This window comes from Pleurodeles waltl, chromosome 11, assembly GCF_031143425.1.
Source record: "Pleurodeles waltl isolate 20211129_DDA chromosome 11, aPleWal1.hap1.20221129, whole genome shotgun sequence".
Taxonomy (NCBI): Eukaryota; Metazoa; Chordata; class Amphibia; order Caudata; family Salamandridae; genus Pleurodeles; species Pleurodeles waltl.
The window spans coordinates 739,466,002-739,485,112 of record NC_090450.1 but is presented as its reverse complement, the minus strand read 5'-3'; the positions used below and the strand labels follow the sequence as shown (position 1 = coordinate 739,485,112).

The 19,111-nt window shown below is 42.7% G+C and overlaps 1 protein-coding gene across 4 annotated transcripts in view; it reads left to right on the top strand.

Moving 5' to 3' along the window:
- Window positions 1-19,111, top strand: part of OSBP2 (oxysterol binding protein 2) — a 1,025,274-nt gene that overhangs the window by 777,763 nt on the left and 228,400 nt on the right. For all 4 annotated transcript variants that reach the window (XM_069214447.1, XM_069214445.1, XM_069214446.1 and 1 more), the window contains one exon: window positions 6,849-6,989. In XM_069214447.1, coding sequence (XP_069070548.1) covers window positions 6,849-6,989 — 141 coding nt within the window. The remainder of the gene's footprint in view (window positions 1-6,848; window positions 6,990-19,111) is intronic.

Genomic DNA, 19,111 nt, shown 5'->3' with positions numbered 1-19,111 from the left:
CTTTTGCTAGGAATGTACTGCCTAAAAACCAAACGACCCTTGAAGAAGACCAAAGACTCGTCCACACTTATCTCTTTGCCTGGAACATAGACCTCCGAAAACCGATCTACAAAATGATCAAGGACAGGCCTAATCTTAAAAAGACGGTCAGAATCTGGGTGATCTCGTGGTAAGGCTAATGCATTGTCAACAAAATGCAGCATCCTAAGAAGAAGCAAATACCGATTACGACTCATGGTCGCAGGAAATATAGCTGTTGCCATCAAGGGACTAGTAGACCAATAAGAAGCCAGTGACGGCTTCCTTATCAACCCCATCAAAAAAGTCAAACCCAAAAACTTTTTTATCTCCTCCAAATTTGTGGGAATTTGTGGGCAGCTCTAGAGTGTGGCCTAAGTCTAGCAGCATTGTCCCTCAAATGCTGCTCCGCATACAAATTAGTCTGCTCAACAATCTCTTCCAAAAACACTTCATCCATGAATAACTCAAAGAAATTGATAGGCAAAAAGTTATCTGTATTGGCGCTACACCCCAGGAGACCAGTAAAGGCAGGCAACTCTTGCTGCTCCATGTTTGGGGCAACCCAGAGATCAGGTCTTATAAAGGGAAACCTTTCAGCCCCAGGTTGCTGCACTAATGGCACATCAGTGTCCTCCCCTAAACAGGCCCTTCATCTGCACTGAGTGTGGCTTCATCATCAGAAGATTCCCCTCCAACAGAAACATCACTGCCAGAATCTCTCACTTCCTCCTCTGCCTCAGATGCAGAGTCCGTCTCATAATCATGATCAGACAATGACTCAAAAAGCATACCAACCACCTGCTGAGCGGTCATCCTGCGGCTAGCCATGATCTTTCCTACTAAAATTAACTGGACAAATTCACCACCAACAACCAGCACTGTGTAAGACAAGTAACAAAGTGTAACTTTGTTAGTAAGAGTTATAAACTCAAAAGCTATACCGCTCACTTGCCTGAAAAAGCTTGATTCACCAGCAACTACTTTGCACAGACACAGCAATCACCAATGATATCCCACTAAAAAGAAAGAAAGAAAGGCAAATTAGAAAATAAGACAAAACAAATATCATTGTGCACAAATCTAAGGACAATTTCACGCACAATCCTGCATTTAGTACACCCCCTACAAACATGTCATTCATGCATGGCAACAATACTCCTTTGGAGTAAATTGTTTTTACTTACCTAAAACATGCAACTGTGCAAACTGCAGGTCAACCACAGCCAAAACCGCAAGAAGCCACAGCAAATAAAGCAAAAGCTTTGAACTAGAACAAAAAGGAGGAATTTTTTTTTTATCACAAATGCAAATACTTCATCAGTTGACAAACACCCCACCATCAAACATTTAGAAATTGGTGCCTAAGTGGATTCTGCCAGAGGGCAGATGGGCTTACTAAAAAAATAGGCCTATCTGCCCCAAGGAGGGCAGAAAATACCTTTAGAGTGTGTCCCCATGGGGAGCGACCCTTGCCCAAGGGGACAGCCCCCAAACAAAAAAAACAAAAAAACACACACAACACTATCCCTGGTGCCTAAGTGGCTTCTGCCCCCCTTGGGGCAGATGGGCCTAAAAATAATAGGCCGATCTGTCCCCAAGGGGTGCAGAAATGGCCTTGGTACATGTGCCTCCAAAGGGGGGCAACTGTTGCCCAAGGGCCCCCCTCCCATCCACTAACACACACACACACTATCCCTGGTGTCTAAGTGGCTTCTGCCCCGCTTGGGGGCAGATGGGCCTAAAACATTAGGCCCATCTGCCCCCCAGGGGGGTAGAAATGGCCAACAGGTCAATGCCCCCCTGGGGGGGGCGCCCCGTACCCAAGGGGACACCCCCCACAAAAATAAACTAATAAAAAAAAATCCCTGGCGTTCTAGTGGTTTCTGCCCCCCTTGGGGGCAGATCAACCTAAAAATAATAGGCCGATCTGTCTCCAAGGGGTGCAGAAATGGCCTCGGTACATGTGCCCCCAAAGGGGGGGCCGACCCTTGCCCAAGGGCCCCCCCTCCATCCACTAACACACACACACACTATCCCTGGTGTCTAAGTGGCTTCTGCCCCCCTTGGGGGCAGATGGGCCTAAGAAAATAGGCCCATCTGCCCCCAAGGGGGGCAGAAATGGCCAACAGTTCAATGCCCCCATTGGGGGAGCGCCCCGTGCCCAAGGGGACACGCCCCCCCCCATAAAAATAAACAAATTTTAAAAAAGTCCCTGGCGTTCTAGTCGTTTCTGCCCCCCTTGGGGCAGATCAGCCTAAAAATAATAGGTTGATCTGCTCCCAAGGGGGGCAGAAATGGCCCTAAAAGACATGCCCCCCAAAGGGGAGCAACCCTTGCCCAAGGGGCCGCCCCCCCCCATACACTACACACAATCCCTGGTGCCTAAGTGGCTTCTGCCCCCTTGGGGGCAGATGGACCTAAAAGAAATGGGCAGAAAAGGCCACCAGTTCTATGCCCCCTTGGGGGGGGGTGCCCCTTGCCCAAGGGGGCACCACCCCACATAAATATGCAAAAAAAACAACATCCCTGGCGTTCCAGTGGTTTCTGCCCCCCATGGGGGTAGATCAGCCTAAAATAGTAGGCCAATCTGCCCTCAAGGGGGGCAGAAATGGCCGTAATTAGTTGCCCCCAAAAGGGGAGCGACCCTTGCCCAAGGGGCCGCTCCCCGACAGTAAAATCCCATTTATAAAAAAAAAAAATGCCTGGCGTCTAGTGGGCATTCCTGCTGCCCGATCGCAATGCGATCGGGCAGCAGGAATGCTCAAAGAGACACCGGGGGAAAGGAAAACCCTTTCCTTTCTCCTGGTGCCTCTTTCTGCAAACCCCCCCACCCACCGGGAAGAGAAACTCACCTCTTCCTCTCTCGCCGCACAGGAAGCAAATGGCTTCCTGTGCGACGGGCACCCGATAATGAAGTCAGCACGCGATCGCGCGCTGACGTCATTATGGGGGGGTCGGGGGTGGAAGGGGAAGGGCTTTCCCTTCCATCCCTGCCTTTGGGGGGCTGGGGGGAAGCACACAGAGGGAGCGAGAGCGCTCCCTCTGGGCTGTGTGCCGAGGACGTAGTGGTTACGTCCTCGGCACAGCAGCACTGTGCCGAAGGACGTAACCACTACGTCCTCGGCACAGAACGGGTTAATGAAAATACAAAAGGTTAAAGAGACATTTAAGTTAGGAAATAGAATAAAGAAAATAGAGAAAACTAAAGGTTACATTGACGGTATAGTTAGCAAATAGAATTTGAAAAACCTTAGAAATTGACTGAAAAAAACCAAAGGTTACAGGGACGTTATAGTTAGGAAATAGAATTTAAAAAAAACCTTAGAAATTCACTGAAAAAAACAAAGGTAACATGGACATTATAGTTAGGTTCTGAATTTGCTCATACAAAACCATAGAAATTCAGCAGTTGTAGTAACCAGAGCTAACTCAAACTTGTGCTCCCATAATGCACTGCTTCTCACCTCACATATTACATCACTCATGACATGGTTTGTGACATCACTGATGACATCTCATATGACTGAGAACCAGATCAATATAACACTGGGGGGCACTTTCCCACTACTGTCATGCATGGCAGTCCTACGCACAAGGAGAGATATCATAATACCAGAATTCCAAAAGATATTCTGTAATTTAGCATTAATGGTTGCTAGATGAGACATTGTTCAGAGCTGGGCACCAACGGTGAAGATCTGGAAAATATGGATTGGGTACTATTTGCTGACAAATTGGTATATGAGAGAAGGGGTTGCTCCAAAAAAGTTTGAAACGTTTGTCAGAGAGATCAGGGGCTGAACTCTTACAACCATTCTGAAGTCGCTCCAGAATAGAATGACCATCAGCTGACATACAGATGGTGCTAGGAGTGATACAGGATTCCTGAGACAAATGATATGAATGGTCATATCATTTAGACTTTGCACTATATTAAATACATCATGTATTGTGAATCCACAAAACAAGAATTCCGTGATGGGTTATCTATGTACGTGGGTTGTAATTATTCAGTGTTGAAATAATCAACATGTAATTGAGAAATGTATGTTAATATTTAAAAATAAATAAAGCACATTCTAAGATGGCCACCAATCTGGTACGATCCGTGAGCCTCAATATTAAAAAATATATTAATGTCTAAGAACGTGTTGAGGTATTACAGCTCTTACTCGAAGGGAGTGTTTGTATGTATCCTCAGTGCTTTTTGTTTTTTTAGAAGACTTTTATTCCCCAGCCCTGTAATAAAGTTCATAAGTCCAACTCACTCTATAGCTAATACATTTATTTAGCTATATTTAAATAGAAAGACCAAATCTATTTATTTGTGATGTGTATGAGACACGTTTAGTTTATTATGATATTTGTTATTTAAAGCACATTTTGGAATTAATTGTCTATAGTATTTATTAACCGAAACAAAAAAACAATTGCTATATTGTACAAATCTTTGTACGTTTTAATTCGTTTAAATGTTTTATTCTGCTACCTGCAATCCATCTAAATGAAGTAAATGTGTTGTCATTACACGCCACCCAACAGAACCTATTCTTAGCTAAACCTGAAAAATGCTCCCCCACCATTGTCCGTTATCAAAGGGACACTGCTTTTCATTGACTAACATTGCAATCTAGTATTCTATACAGCTGGAAATTAATTGTGATAAAACTTTTCACTCATGTTTTAAAGTTATTTGTAAGACCCAAAGTCTTGGAGAGTGCTTTGATTTTTGGAGTATAAGGACCTAGGATTGGTCCATTGGTTGCCAAAACAACTCTCTATGTATGACGCTCCTTGTCATGTCCACGAAGGGCTGTGATCAGGAAGTTGCATACTTAATTTTCTATATTTTAATAATGTTAGCACTTTGTCCCACACCTTTTACTCTTCAGTCAGAGCCTTCCTGTTAATTATATGCATGGTATCCTCAAACCTGGATTCATGGAGAGTCTCAAAGGACAGCAGACTATTGGTTCTCTGAAACATTTGTATTTACTTCCTATTTTCACTGTTTTTCACCCTTCTCAGTTGCCTTTAAGTAAAGCACATCCATCATTTGGTTTAATATTGACATACTCTGCCATCAGTACTTTAGACAAGTAGGTGTTGTGGTGGTCTGTTTAATCATTAAAGTTCACCAAGAATTATTTAATAATTCTGTATAGGAGGAGAAAATACTAGATTTCCAAAAACTAGATGTCGGATGGAAAAGTACCCTGCATGATGATGGGCATTTACTTCTGCTCCGAGTATCCCAGCTGCATGAATGTCTGGATGCCTGACACCAGTCTTTGGTCATAGGCAATCACAGATCATGCATGTGGCAATTATCGATGCCAGTCTGAAGGTAATGTGGTCTTGTTAAACCGTGAGGGGTGCATCAAACGCTACCTTTGTAATGGTATAGGGCTACTGCCTTACCAGGAGTTAAGTGACACGAGCATGGTGATGGCAGCATACATGGTTTGTGTTTAGTAGTGATTGGTAGTGTGAGAAGACCTTTTTGCATGTGTTGAGGGAGTGGTGCCCATGGGCGAACATATGCTAACTTCGGTTGCTCTGTACTTGACATACCCTTGACATACATTGTGATTCTGTGTAGCGGCAGATAGTTTGTAATACTTGTACATTCTTGGATGGATGTATGCTTGTACATAGTGCATATCGTGGAGGTATGTGAGTTCCATTGTGGAAGCCCAAGGCCTGGAAAAGCTAGTGGAGTGGAGGACTGTAACCCCGAGAGAAGAGATGTGGATTGCTGACATTCCTCAGAAATGGGTTGGGAACACACACAGTGGAGGAAGAGGAGCAGGGCATCCTCTGTGCATCCTCTGTGCATATCAAAGGTATCCTTGATCTCAGGAAGCGTTACTGGTTAGTTGGGCCTGAGCTCCTTGTCAGGGAGATGGTGGGTGTGATAAAGTTGACACTGTAGAACCAGGGAATCGTGAAAGAGGGGGCAGCGTAGGTCTTTGAACTTTTATGAGCATTTATCAAAGAAGGCTGACAGCCAGGTGCTATCACTGTTGCTCTCTTGGCCTGTATTGTGGGTCAGTCAAAATCGGAGCCAGTCCTGCTATGGCAGACTGCCCCCTTAACAAAGGACAGGGCTGAAAAGAGGGCACTTGAAAGAAATTGACACCAATGACAGGAATATCAAAAGACCAGACACTAAATCACATCTGTGTCTGGATTTGCACTACAAAGGTGGGAGCATGAGTCTCCGAGGTTGTTCAACAGAACTATTCAATAGCCGGAAATTATAACGTTAGTCGTCCTCGAAACAATTTGTCTGCGTAGCTTCCTGTTTGGAATCCTGCCACTAATTGTCAATAGGTATGCAATAGTTCATGACTTGAATATACAGACACATGCGGTTGCCACACTTTGCACGATGTGAGCAACATATTACACTAAGCTCACATACTTTAATTTCCCTTTCATTTCACAAGATTATCCACTCTTCAGGGAGCATGACTGATAGGAATTTAATATTGAGGGAATCCAGACGAAGTTAATACCTTAACAAGCAAATTTCTAGACTGTGTTTTACATCCTAATTGTATATGTTATGAGGGAAATGTATACATAAATTCGACATAGAATGAGACTAATTAAATATTATTGGAAAAGCTATTCAGCTACAAAAATGTGTCTATATTTCATTGATACAAGTTTAGCATAAGGTGGCAGTAAAGCAATTCTATGATGGTCAGTAGGGTCTAGGGTCCAGGGATTTTAAGAGTGGGATGCAATTTCATGATCAACTATCCAACCACAGTTGTTCAACGATTTTCAGTGTAATATTTCAATCGTTTCTTCACCAGTTGCATGAATCTCTGTGCAAGATGCCAAGGTCAAAGAGTACAAGAAGAACCCGAATCCCTGACAAGCCAAACTATAGCCTTAACCTTTGGAGCATAATGAAGAACTGCATCGGCAAGGAGCTGTCCAAGATCCCCATGCCTGTAAGTCAGCTCTTCTGTGCTACATTCCTATTTTCTTGTTGTAATTCAGGATCCCCGTCGTTGCATACTTTTAAGTATTAAACTAGGTCTGAGTAAAGAAAGCATATGGCAGGACGAAATAGTATGATACTGACCACTGATAGACCAAAGGACATATCCTACAAAAATCAAAGTGGCAGAGAAAATCCTATGTGACTCCTGTTTAAAATGTCTATTAAGCAGTTTTAGAAGTAGAAAAAGAGGATTTGTTATGTAGGAAAGATAGTATGGAGATTTATATTAAAAATACAGAAATGTAAAGGTGAAAACAGATGTTTCTGTATATTGTGTTTAGGGAATCCTGAATTATGTGCATGATCAAATTTGATCTTAATCACTATTGTTATAAATCATTGTATGTTATTAATTCTGAAATGTGTGCAATCCCTTCTTTGCAGTCGCAGGTTTTGCTCTTTCCCTGGTCCTTTCCCTCCAGAGTTCTTTTTCTCTATCCTTTTTGGTCCACCCAACATATTCATAAATAAAAGTTTCACATTTGTAAAATATAACACAGATGTGCTGAATAGATGCTGGCAAAGTTGCCTACTTTCATTGGTCCCATCTGATGGCCCCATTTCAAAGCACTTGATTGGGCTGATGTGTGGATTTATCCTATCCCCTTACGCCACCCATCCAACACTATCTCCCTTATTTGATCAGTCTGCCTGCACAATTGGCATTACTCCCATGCAAAGCACTTGCCTTAAAATTGTCTAGGACTGGAGAGTTAGAATGGGAATTTGCCTGGGCCAATAATAATGTGGGGAATGTTTTCTCTCCATATCCAAGGTTTTATGCATTCTTGTCTTTATGAAAACATTCTCACTATGTTTTGGAGAGAGAGCTTATGTGGAAGGGAGATGAGGGTTGAGCAGTTGCCCCCTTGAAGCATTCACAGAAATTTAGGAAGGACGGCATGAAATGGGGGGCAAGGCTGATGTATATAATCTTCCTCATTGTTTTGTATTTGTATAGCTTGTTCATCTGCATAATATACTGGCAGTAGCAAGAGACCTTAAGATACAGATTTTAATGTTTAAAATGCATTTTGAACAGGTCACCCAATTGACAAACAGCATTTCCTTTTTTAGGTCGACGCATGCGCTGTCTGCAAGAAATGCTGAATTCAGTCTATGGGCTTTAACCACACCCACTATTGCCATTGGTTCTTTGTTGTGCTTGTCTTAAATGCTTCCTTTTCATTGGTGTATTTTTCTAAATGTCCCGCCTTTGTGTGCTTAGTTCCCTCACAGGCGATTTCACTAAGTGAACATTTTTGTTGGCCATCACACTATGTTCACACGCGTTCATTCTTCCTCCCATTACAGCATGTCACGGCCCCTCCTCCCATCTGGGCATTGCAGCCTTAGTGTTCTTTTGGTTGTCCATAGAAATGTGTTCACTTCAGTGAAAACACTGTGTTTAGAAAGGCACCAAAGGTTTCAGGTTTTGTTTGTTCTTGTGCCTCTGCTCAGGTATACTTAATTGATGTTTTTCAAGCCACTTTTCCCTCCACTGCTGTTTTTGAAATAATTGGCTCTGTCTACGTGTTTTGCAGACATGCACTCATCAACTTTTAGTCTTCCTCTTTCTAAAGTCCTATAAACAGGTCTGCTTGCTGCTTCTCTGGTCCGATCTGTAATTCCTCATTCTAAGTCCTCTAGACAATGCTGCAGCTGCTTCTCTGGAACCAGTAGTAATGCCTCATTCTAAGTCCTCTAGACAGTGCTGCAGCTGCTTTCCTGGCACCAGCAGCAATTCCTCATTCTTAGTCCTGTAGAAAATGCTGCAGTTGCTTCTCTGGTCTCAGTGGCAATTCCTCATTCTTAGTCCTGTAGAAAATGCTGCAGCTGCTTCTGTGGTCTCAGTGGCAATTCCTCATACTTAGTCCTGTAGGAAGTGCTGCTAGCTGCTTCTCTGGTCCCATCGGTAACTCCAACATTCTGATGGCTACAACTACCTGTGGATTCCTCACCTAATGAATACTCCCATTGCGCCAGCATTCGACGGAAATCTTCTTCCTAGCTTCTGCATGTCGACGAGGACGTTACAATTGCCCACGCGATGCAGTCTGACGTCATACAGGCAATAAGAGGTCCTCGCCGACGTGCCGACGTCAGTTCCCTTTTTTCCGTGCCATTCGAAACGGTTATCTTCGAGGGAGCTACTGTTGCTGTATCGACAGTTACAGTGTGTTTTTGGCTATTTTTACTTTGGGACATTACAATGTCGCAAAGAAAGTCAGGATTCAAGCCCTGCCGTGAGTGTGGTGGCAAAATGTCGGTAACGGACCCACATTCGGACTGCTTGTGGTGTCTTAGTTCCGACCACGATGTTGATAAGTGCGATTCTTGTCAACATATGAATCCTAAGGCCCTGAAAGAGCGTGCGGCCAAGCTTTTTCTTGCGAAATTGAAAAAGAAGGAGAAGAGACATCACCGAAAGTCGCCGTCACCGAAGTCTCATCGGCGTCATCGGGACTCCCGGCGTCGTCGAGAATCACGGCGCGGGTCGAGTAGGGAGAGGTCTCGATCGAGGTCTCCATCAACTCAACGTCGAAAGACTTGGGAAGTCAGTCCCACTGTCACTCCCCAGCCGACGACGCCGTTACCATCTCCGGCTTCACCGACTTCACCCATGTCATCGGGCCATCCTCCTTCAGTGTTCAAGGTTCCGCAGCCTCAGATGTTTTCTCCGTCTTTGCAGACGTCGAGACCGGCGTCGGTGTCACCTTCGAACCAGGCACCCCAGTACCCGGCTTTCCCGGCCCCTGGAGCTGATAGTACCGCATTCCTGAATGCGATGTTTTCCATCTTCCAACAGATGGCTCCAGGTGGTGGACCCAACACAAAACTAGGGGAAACCCTATAACTCTAACCTGCCCAGGGTAAATACAACAAAAAGGCAAAAAATGACAGGTAGGGACCAATTTAGTACTAAGTTATAAGAACAGTCCTTAATTCTGTTACTTCTGGGTTTATTTCTTTTTCATATTTATTTCCAAAAAGAATTTAATATAGCAAAAAGGATCTATGGTGATCTAATGTAAGACTTAATACACATCACATAAATAAATATAAACAAAATATTACTCACAATACACAAACAATAAATTACATATAAAATGTTTAACAATATAAAAAAAAGAAACCATCTTGAGATGGTGCCCTACGTATTTGAAAAGTGGTCACTATTATGTCACTCCGCATGTGATCCACTGCTATTTGCTAAGGCACTGGGCTTTTCGTGTACTCAACGATTACTGTGTTGTGTATTTCTTTCACACAAGCGTGATATCGTGCATCTCAAATCTTTACAATATGGTCCATTATTTAGCAAGCCCAATCCACTTGCAATACAAGGAAGTCAACGCGTTTCGGCCAACTTATTTATGGCCTCATCAGGACTGGAGAAGGGCAATCATAGTTCTAGAAAAACAATCACAAAAACCTATTTCAGATATACATTCATATATACGTTAAATAAACAAATAAACAAATAAAGGTGTATGTTACATGCCAACAGAAAATTTATATTATATCAAGCTTTTTTCAAGAGAATATTAGCTCCATTTTAAAAGTATTACCTCCTTAGCAAGCAAACAAATGATAACTTTATGTCTAACTGTGACACACTCCTTGAAACCTTTTAGAGTTGTCAGAATTGACTTGCCAAATGCCTACTTTATTAGTATTGCAAACAGCTCCTATCTTTACCTTAATTGTAGGAGGAGAGTGGAGAAACCCATCCTGTCCAATGTCCTTAAGAAATCAACAAGCGGTTGCTGTTTCAAGTTGCCGCAATGCGGCTTGTATCGGCTCCCTAGTAGGAGAACAAAACCTCGAATCAGAGCTATGCAAGTCTTTATTACAGGCTGACGACTTAAGCCGGTGAAATAAGCACTTAACCACGAATCTATATAGTTGGTTACCGTTATAACGAGTCCGGCGTGTACTGAATATTCTTGTCACGTCGGCGAGTTTAATTCTGAGCGCGTCTTCCGTGTGGGGAACGTTGCTAAGAGACGTCACGCGCTACAAGCGTGCTGACGTCTTAAAATAGCAAGGTCAATCGCCATTAGAAACAGGTAGCTTAGTACATTGTCAATCAAAGTAACGGCCCGCTACAGTGGCGCCGCGGCCATCTTAAAGCAGGAAAAGCCTGTACTTATATCATTTGAAAATAAGTGTTGGATGCTGCACTTTTCACAAACACCCAAATGTCGATTTGTAATATCCAAAATATATTTTTAAACATTTAAAACCGAACTAGCTGGAGATGGTATTACTAATGCAACTAGCCTCTACCTGACTCGTCTGTCGTAATTAAAGTCTCTATATTTGGGAACACTGGCCTACTGCTATTGTTAATTCGGCCATCTTTCAAGTACTTGCATATTCAGAACGCTAACCGTAGGTAATCTTAGACCGAATCTCCTTACTCCTCTGGGTCATATTATAGAGGGTATAAAATAAAAGATGAACAATCAACAATATATGTTTTTCAGGCCTACGTAGTCAACCTATATATTTCATTTCAATAATCTCCTACTTTCTTTACTGCTCTATAGATTACTGAGCATAGTACATTCTAGTTATATACATACAACCACATCTAAGGGATTTCTTGACGTGAATATAGAGTCTCACTTAATTAGAGCCCACATTTCATCATCATCATTTAGTCCGGTTCTAGCTGTATGGAATCTCTCAATAAATCTTGCTTCCATCTTTTGTAATTTCTTTGTCGTTGTTAGTCCATCCCGTTTGGGTTGTATTGCCAACAGTACTGTCCACCATATATCTTCAGCTGTGTGCCCGCAGTCCTGAAAATGCTCGACTAATGGGGCTCCATTGACTCCACATTTAATTCTAGATCGATGTTGAAGGATCCTGGTTGTTATTAGTTGTGTAGTCTGTCCAATGTACGCTTTACCGCATGGGCACATGATGCAATAAATCACATTTTTAGTGTTACAGTTAGTAAAGTCATTCTGTACATGTGTTCTACCATTTATTTTAACCTCTTTAGTGTCTTGTGTATATTGGCATGCTAAACATTTTCCACATCTATAATGCCCTTGGATTGCTGGTAGTTGTAACAGAGTTCTCAGATCTTTCTTTCTTTCAGTTTGTGGCTGTACTGCCTTAACCCATTGGTCTTTTAAACTACGTGCCTTCTTGAACGAAAAAAGTGGTTTGTCTATATTCAACTCGCTGATAATCTTCCAATTACGTTCAATGATGGACCGTATTTTATTTGCCTTAGGGCTGAATGTGATTAAGGGAACATCTTTTGTTTTTTCTTTCGGGATCAGTAGTGTTTCTCTCGGGGTAAACCACGCTCTTTTAGCTGCATTTTTGACTAATTTCCTAGGATATCCTCTATCAATAAGTTTCTTAGTCAGTTCCTCTGCATTTTCAAAATAGTCATTTTTTTCAGTACAATTCCTCCTAATCCTTAAAAATTGACCATAAGGTAAATTTTGTTTAAGTGTACGGGGATGTCCGCTTGAAAAATGTAGCAGAGTGTTACGATCTGTAGGTTTTTTATACAGACTGACTGCTAATTTGCCATTTTTGTTCCATATCCATAAATCAAGAAAATTGATTTTGGCTTTATCTCTGCTCATAGTAAATTTGAAATCAACTGTGCGGTGATTAAGCCAATCATGAAATGCTTCTAGAGTTTCTTCCGTCCCTTGCCAAACCATCATAATATCATCAATGTACCGGAACCAATGATTTATGTGTTTTCTGAAAGGATTGATTTGTGGATAGACCCATTTTTGTTCAAAGTAGTCCATCACCAAGTTAGCGATCTCTGGGGCGAAACTACATCCCATCGCTACGCCTTTAACTTGGCAGTATAACTGGTCTTTATATTTGAAAAAGTTGTTTGTCAAACAAAGAGTAGCCAACTCCACTAAGAATTCTGTTGGAGGGGTATGTGGTTGAATATTATTATTCAAAGTAATTTTAATGATCTCAATTGCCTCGTCTTGTGGGATATTAGTGTACAGTGACTCAATATCAAACGTAACCAAAAGTTGGTTGCTCTCTTCGTATGTGAGATTTTCTAACTTGGTGATGATATCCATTGAATCTCTTACATACGCCGATGTTTTGGCTACAGCTGGTTTTATAAATACATCTACAAGTTGGGCAAGAGGTTCCAAAATAGAGCCACAAGCTGATACTATTGGTCTCCCCGGTGGATGCTCTAAGCTTTTGTGGATCTTAGGTAGAATATAAAAACAAGGAACTCTTTCATCTGTCTGGTTTAAAAAATTATATTCTTTTTTGCTTATCCACCCCTGTTATTTTGCTCTAACTGTAAGTGTTTCAATTTTGTTCTTGACCTGTTTAGGTATATCATCCTGTATTTCTCGGTAATGGAGTAAATTACTCAATTGCCTCCTGACTTCCAGGTTATACTGTTCTTTCCCCCAGATCACAATCCCACCTCCTTTATCTGCCGGTTTTATGATGATTTCTTGGTTTTCCGCCAAATCACTGATGGCTTCTTTTTATATTCTGGAACAATTGTCATTGAAATAGGTTCTTTTAGAGTTGAGTAAATCTAGTTCTTTCAACACTAAATTTTCAAATATTTTAATTTCTTCAGGTAAGTCATTTCTCTCTGGTAGGAAACTGGATCTAGGTCTAAGGCCACTGTCCTCATTACCATCTTGTGTTGGAGATGCACTAAAGAAAGCTCTAAGTCTGACCTTACGAAGAAATTTCAATATTTCTGTTTTACTTTCCACAGGGTCTTGGTTCCTAATAGGAACAAATGATAATCCTTTACCCAACACATGTTTTTCTATTGGCGTTAGGGGATGTGACGACAGATTATAAATGGGAATTGGGTCTTCTGGTCTCATTATTGTCGTCGGTAAGCCCTCCTTCTGGTCCGAAAAAAATTGTGATCTTGAAATTGACCTCTGGAGTTGCCTCCCCCTCTCGACCCTCTGCGGCTGCCTCTGCCTAAAAAAGGTTGTGCCATAGAGTAAGCGCCCTGTGTTTCTGACTCGGATTCAGAAGATGTATCTGAGAAAGAGATACATTTTTTTCGTGATCTTGTTTGAAATTGCAGGTTAAGGTTATTGGGGTTATTGTTTTTATAAAAGTCTTCTCTTAAGTAGGGGTAAGTATGTAGAATATCAAAATTCTTTATATCTTGAGCTAATTTGGTTGTCTTTTGGCTGATCATATTGGTTTTGAAGTCTGCTATAATTTTATTAACTGAATCCAACAGTTGCTGGGCATTTTGTATGGTGTTATCTGCCGATATCTCTTGTTCAAGGGTGGCTATTTCTTTTAGTTCACACTCACTGATCTTTAGAGCTGTTTCAACCGATAAAGCTAACCAATCACGAGAACATTTGGTGCCTACCCCGCTGAATTGTGTCAAATATTTTGGGTCACCAGTGAAAATCACCTGAATATTTTTGACTTGTAAACCTAGTGGGATTGTGTTATTTTTTAGATGTTCGAGTAGTACCTGTGCATGTAATTGGGTTCTTGTATTTTTCTTTTTAAGTTGTTTTAGTCTCTCTACTTTATCAAATTTTGGAGTCTCACTTAATGGAGATTCTCCGCTTAGGAGTGAGGGTAATTCCAAAAGCTTCGAAATTTGTTCGTCAGTATAGCACACTGTTTGGTGATCTGACATATTATCTCCAAGGAACAACGTTATAAGCTTTATTAATTATCTGTGGCACTACACCTAAAGGACAACCAATTGCATCCTTTTTGACTAAGTATTATATTTTATTCACCCTCCAACTCGTGGGGGTAGAGTATTTCTCATATGACTGAATAATTCCCTCACACCTGACAAGGTGTACAACGATTCAACACAAAACTAGGGGAAACCCTATAACCCTAACCTGCCCAGGGTAAATACAACAAAAAGGCAAAAAATGACAGGTAGGGACACATTTAGTACTAAGTTATAAGAACAGTCCTTAATTCTGTTACTTCTGGGTTTATTTCTTTTTCATATGTATTTCCAAAAAGAATTTAATATAGCAAAAAGGATCTATGGTGATCTAATGTAAGACTTAATACACATCACATAAATAAATATAAACAAAGTATTACTCACAATACACAAACAATAAATTACATATAAAATTTTTAACAATATAAAAAAAAGAAACCACCTTGAGATGGTGCCCTACGTATTTGAAAAGTGGTCACTATTATGTCACTCAGCATGTGATCCACTGCTATTTGCTAAGGCACTGGGCTTTTCGTGCACTCAACTATCACTGTGTTGTGTATTTCTTTCACACAAGCGTGATATCGTGCATCTCAAATCTTTGCAATATGGTCCATTATTTAGCAAGCCCAATCCACTTGCAATACAAGGAAGTCAACGCGTTTCGGCCAACTTATTTATGGCCTCATCAGGACTGGAGAAGGGCAATCATAGTTCTAGAAAAACAATCACAAAAACCTATTTCAGATATACATTCATATATACGTTAAATAAACAAATAAACAAATAAAGGTGTATGTTACATGCCAACAGAAAATTGATATTATATCAAGCTTTTTTCAAGAGAATATTAGCTCCATTTTAAAAGTATTACCTCCTTAGCAAGCAAACAAATGATAACTTTATGTCTAACTGTGACACACTCCTTGAAACCTTTTAGAGTTGTCAGAATTGACTTGCCAAATGCCTACTTTATTAGTATTGCAAACAGCTCCTATCTTTACCTTAATTGTAGGAGGAGAGTGGAGAAAACCATCCTGTCCACTGTCCTTAAGAAATCAACAAGCGGTTGCTGTTTCAAGTTGCCGCAATGCGGCTTGTATCGGCTCCCTAGTAGGAGAACAAAACCTCGAATCAGAGCTATGCAAGTCTTTATTACAGGCTGACGACTTAAGCCGGTGAAATAAGCACTTAACCACGAATCTATATAGTTGGTTACCGTTATAACGAGTCCGGCGTGTACTGAATATTCCTGTCACGTCGGCGAGTTTAATTCTGAGCGCGCCTTCCGTGTGGGGAACGTTGCTAAGAGACGTCACGCGCTACAAGCGTGCTGAAGTCTTAAAATAGCAATGTCAATCGTCATTAGAAACAGGTAGCATAGTACATTGTCAATCAAAGTAACGGCCCGCTACAGTGGCGCTGCGGCCATCTTAAAGCAGGAAAAGCCTGTACTTATATCATTTGAAAATAAGTGTTGGATGCTGCACTTTTCACAAACACCCAAATGTCGATTTGTAATATCCAAAATATATTTTTAAACATTTAAAACCGAACTAGCTGGAGATTGTATTACTAATGCAACTAGCCTCTACCTGACTCGTCTGTCGTAATTAAAGTCTCTATATTTGGGAACACTGGCCTACTGCTATTGTTAATTCGGCCATCTTTCAAGTACTTGCATATTCAGAACGCTAACCGTAGGTAATCTTAGACCGAATCTCCTTACTCCTCTGGGTCATATTATACAGGGTATAAAATAAAAGATGAACAATCAACAATATATGTTTTTCAGGCCTACGTAGTCAACCTATATTTTTCATTTCAATAATCTCCTACTTTCTTTACTGCTCTATAGATTACTGAGCATAGTACATTCTAGTTATATACATACAACCACATCTAAGGGATTTCTTGACGTGAATATAGAGTCTCACTTAATTAGAGCCCACATTTCATCATCATCATTTAGTCCGGTTCTAGCTGTATGGAATCTCTCAATAAATCTTGCTTCCATCTTTTGTAATTTCTTTGTCGTTGTTAGTCCATCCGGTTTGGGTTGTATTGCCAACAGTACTGTCCACCATATATCTTCAGCTGTGTGCCCGCAGTCCTGAAAATGCTCAGTCCTTCGGGCCCTTTGTTCTTCAACATGGGTGCTCCGGCTCCACTTCGACCGGCACCCTTTATGCCCTTTCTCCCCCTGGGGAACGTGGGCTCGGCGCCAGTATCGGCTCCGGTAGCTTCGGCTCCTGAGGCTTCGGCTCCTATGGCTTCGGCTCCTGCGGCTTCGATGTCTCAGCCAGTGACGCCGACTAGACTTCCTCCGACTCCGGGACAGTCTTCACACCGACCGGCTCCTCGTTCGGCGCCGAAGAGAACTATGGTGCCTGTAGACCCGGCGTCTGCCGGATCCGAGGATTGGCGTCATTCTTCGATGTCCGCTGGCGCCATGTCGACGCCGAGGATAGAGGAGAGGCTGCACTCGAGGAGGCTTGCTCTTCGCCTCCTTGAAGAGCAGGAATACCAGAGGCAAGCCTTGGAGGAAGGGGAGATCGAGGACTCTCGTGAGGGTCTCCATGGACTTGACACTGCTAGTGGTTTGGATACCTCCCCTGAATGGGACTTGTCATCACCTGGGGAGTACACAGAGGAGGCGGCCACTTTTCATTCTGTCATCAGAAAGGCAGCTGACTTTCTGGACCTCCCTTTGCCAGTGACTGAGGCCAAGCAGAACATCTTGACGGAAGTGTTGCACCCTGCCTCTACATCTGCAGAGCCACTTTTGCCTTTCAATGAAGCACTACTGGACCCCATTATGGAGGTCTGGAAAAAGCCAGTGTCTTCTTCAGCCGTCAATAGATCTGTGGCTCGGAGGTATCGGGTTGCACCGGCTGACCCAGGTTTTCTTTCCAGGCATCCAACACCTGAAAGCCTGGTGGTCCAGGCTTCGTGCTCAGCAAGATCTGCTCCTGGGTCCTTTCCAGCTGTACCCTCGGATAGGGACTCCAAGAAGATGGACATGTCATCCAAAAAGGTGTTCTCGTCATGTAGCATGGCGTTGAAGTCCACCAATGCTACATGCATTTTAGGAAGATACATTTATGCCCTGATGGACGAGATTAAATCGACGCACACAGAGGTTCCTCCGAAATTATTGAGCCTGGTCTCTGACGCTCAGGCAGCTGCAACCCAGGTTATTCAATCTGGGTTGGATACATCTGACTCGGTTGCTAGAGCAATGGGCACTGCTGTGGTTACGAGGAGGCAGGCCTGGCTTCGTAGCTCTGGATTTTCCTCTGATGTGCAGTCGACCCGATTGGACCTTCCTTTTGATGGTGACAAGCTGTTTGGTGCCAAAGCAGATTCGGCCTTAGAAAGGTTCAAAGAGAGTAGTGCCACGGCGAAGTCGCTGGGCTTGCAAGCCACTTCTTCTACTTCCTCCAGATTTTTTAGGAGGTTTCGAGGATTTGGTCGTGGTTCCTCCTCCTCCTCCTTTCGAGGGAAATTCCAGCAACCCTCCTCTGCTCTCTCCTATAGATCTTTCAGAGGGAGGGGTAGGGTCCGTACCAGGGGAGCCACTCAGCAGCACTCTGCCTCTTCCTCATCCTCTGGAGGGGTGCAGCAGGGAAAGCAGCCTTAGGCTTCCACCAATTCCCTCTCACTCCACTCCTGTAGGGGGGAGGTTACTGAATTTTCTCCACAAGTGGGAGGTCATAACATCAGACTCTTGGATTACCAGCATTGTGAGAAAAGGTGGTAATCCCTACCTCCCTACCTTTTCTGGAGTTTCCGCCCCCCATCCCGCCCCGCCCATCTTATTGTTCAGAAGAACACCTCCTGTTGTTAGAACAGGAGGTTCAAGTCCTCCTTTCAAAGGGCGCGGTGGACGTGGTTCCAGAGCAGGGGTCAAGGTTGTTACTCGAGATACTTCCTGATTCCCAAGAAGGATGGTCGGTTGAGACCAATCCTGGACCTGAGGATCTTGAATTGGTTCCTCAAACAGGAAAAGTTAAAGATGCTGACCCTAGCTCAGGTGCTTTTGCCGCTGAACAATGGAGATTGGATGGTGTCTGTCGACTTGCAGGATGCTTACTTTCATATCCCGATACTCAAGTCGCACAGGAAGTATCTCAGGTTTGTGGTGGGGTTGCAGCACTATCAGTTTGCGGTCCTCCCGTTTGTTCTTACTTCAGCACCTCGAGCCTTCACGAAGGTGATGTCGGTGGTTGCAGCGGAGCTCAGAAGGAAGGGGATAGCAGTATTTCCTTATCTGGACGACTGGTTGAACAAAGCCAATTCTCCGGAGCTCGTGTTGCATCACCTGCATTCGACAACCCAGTTGTTGTTCGACC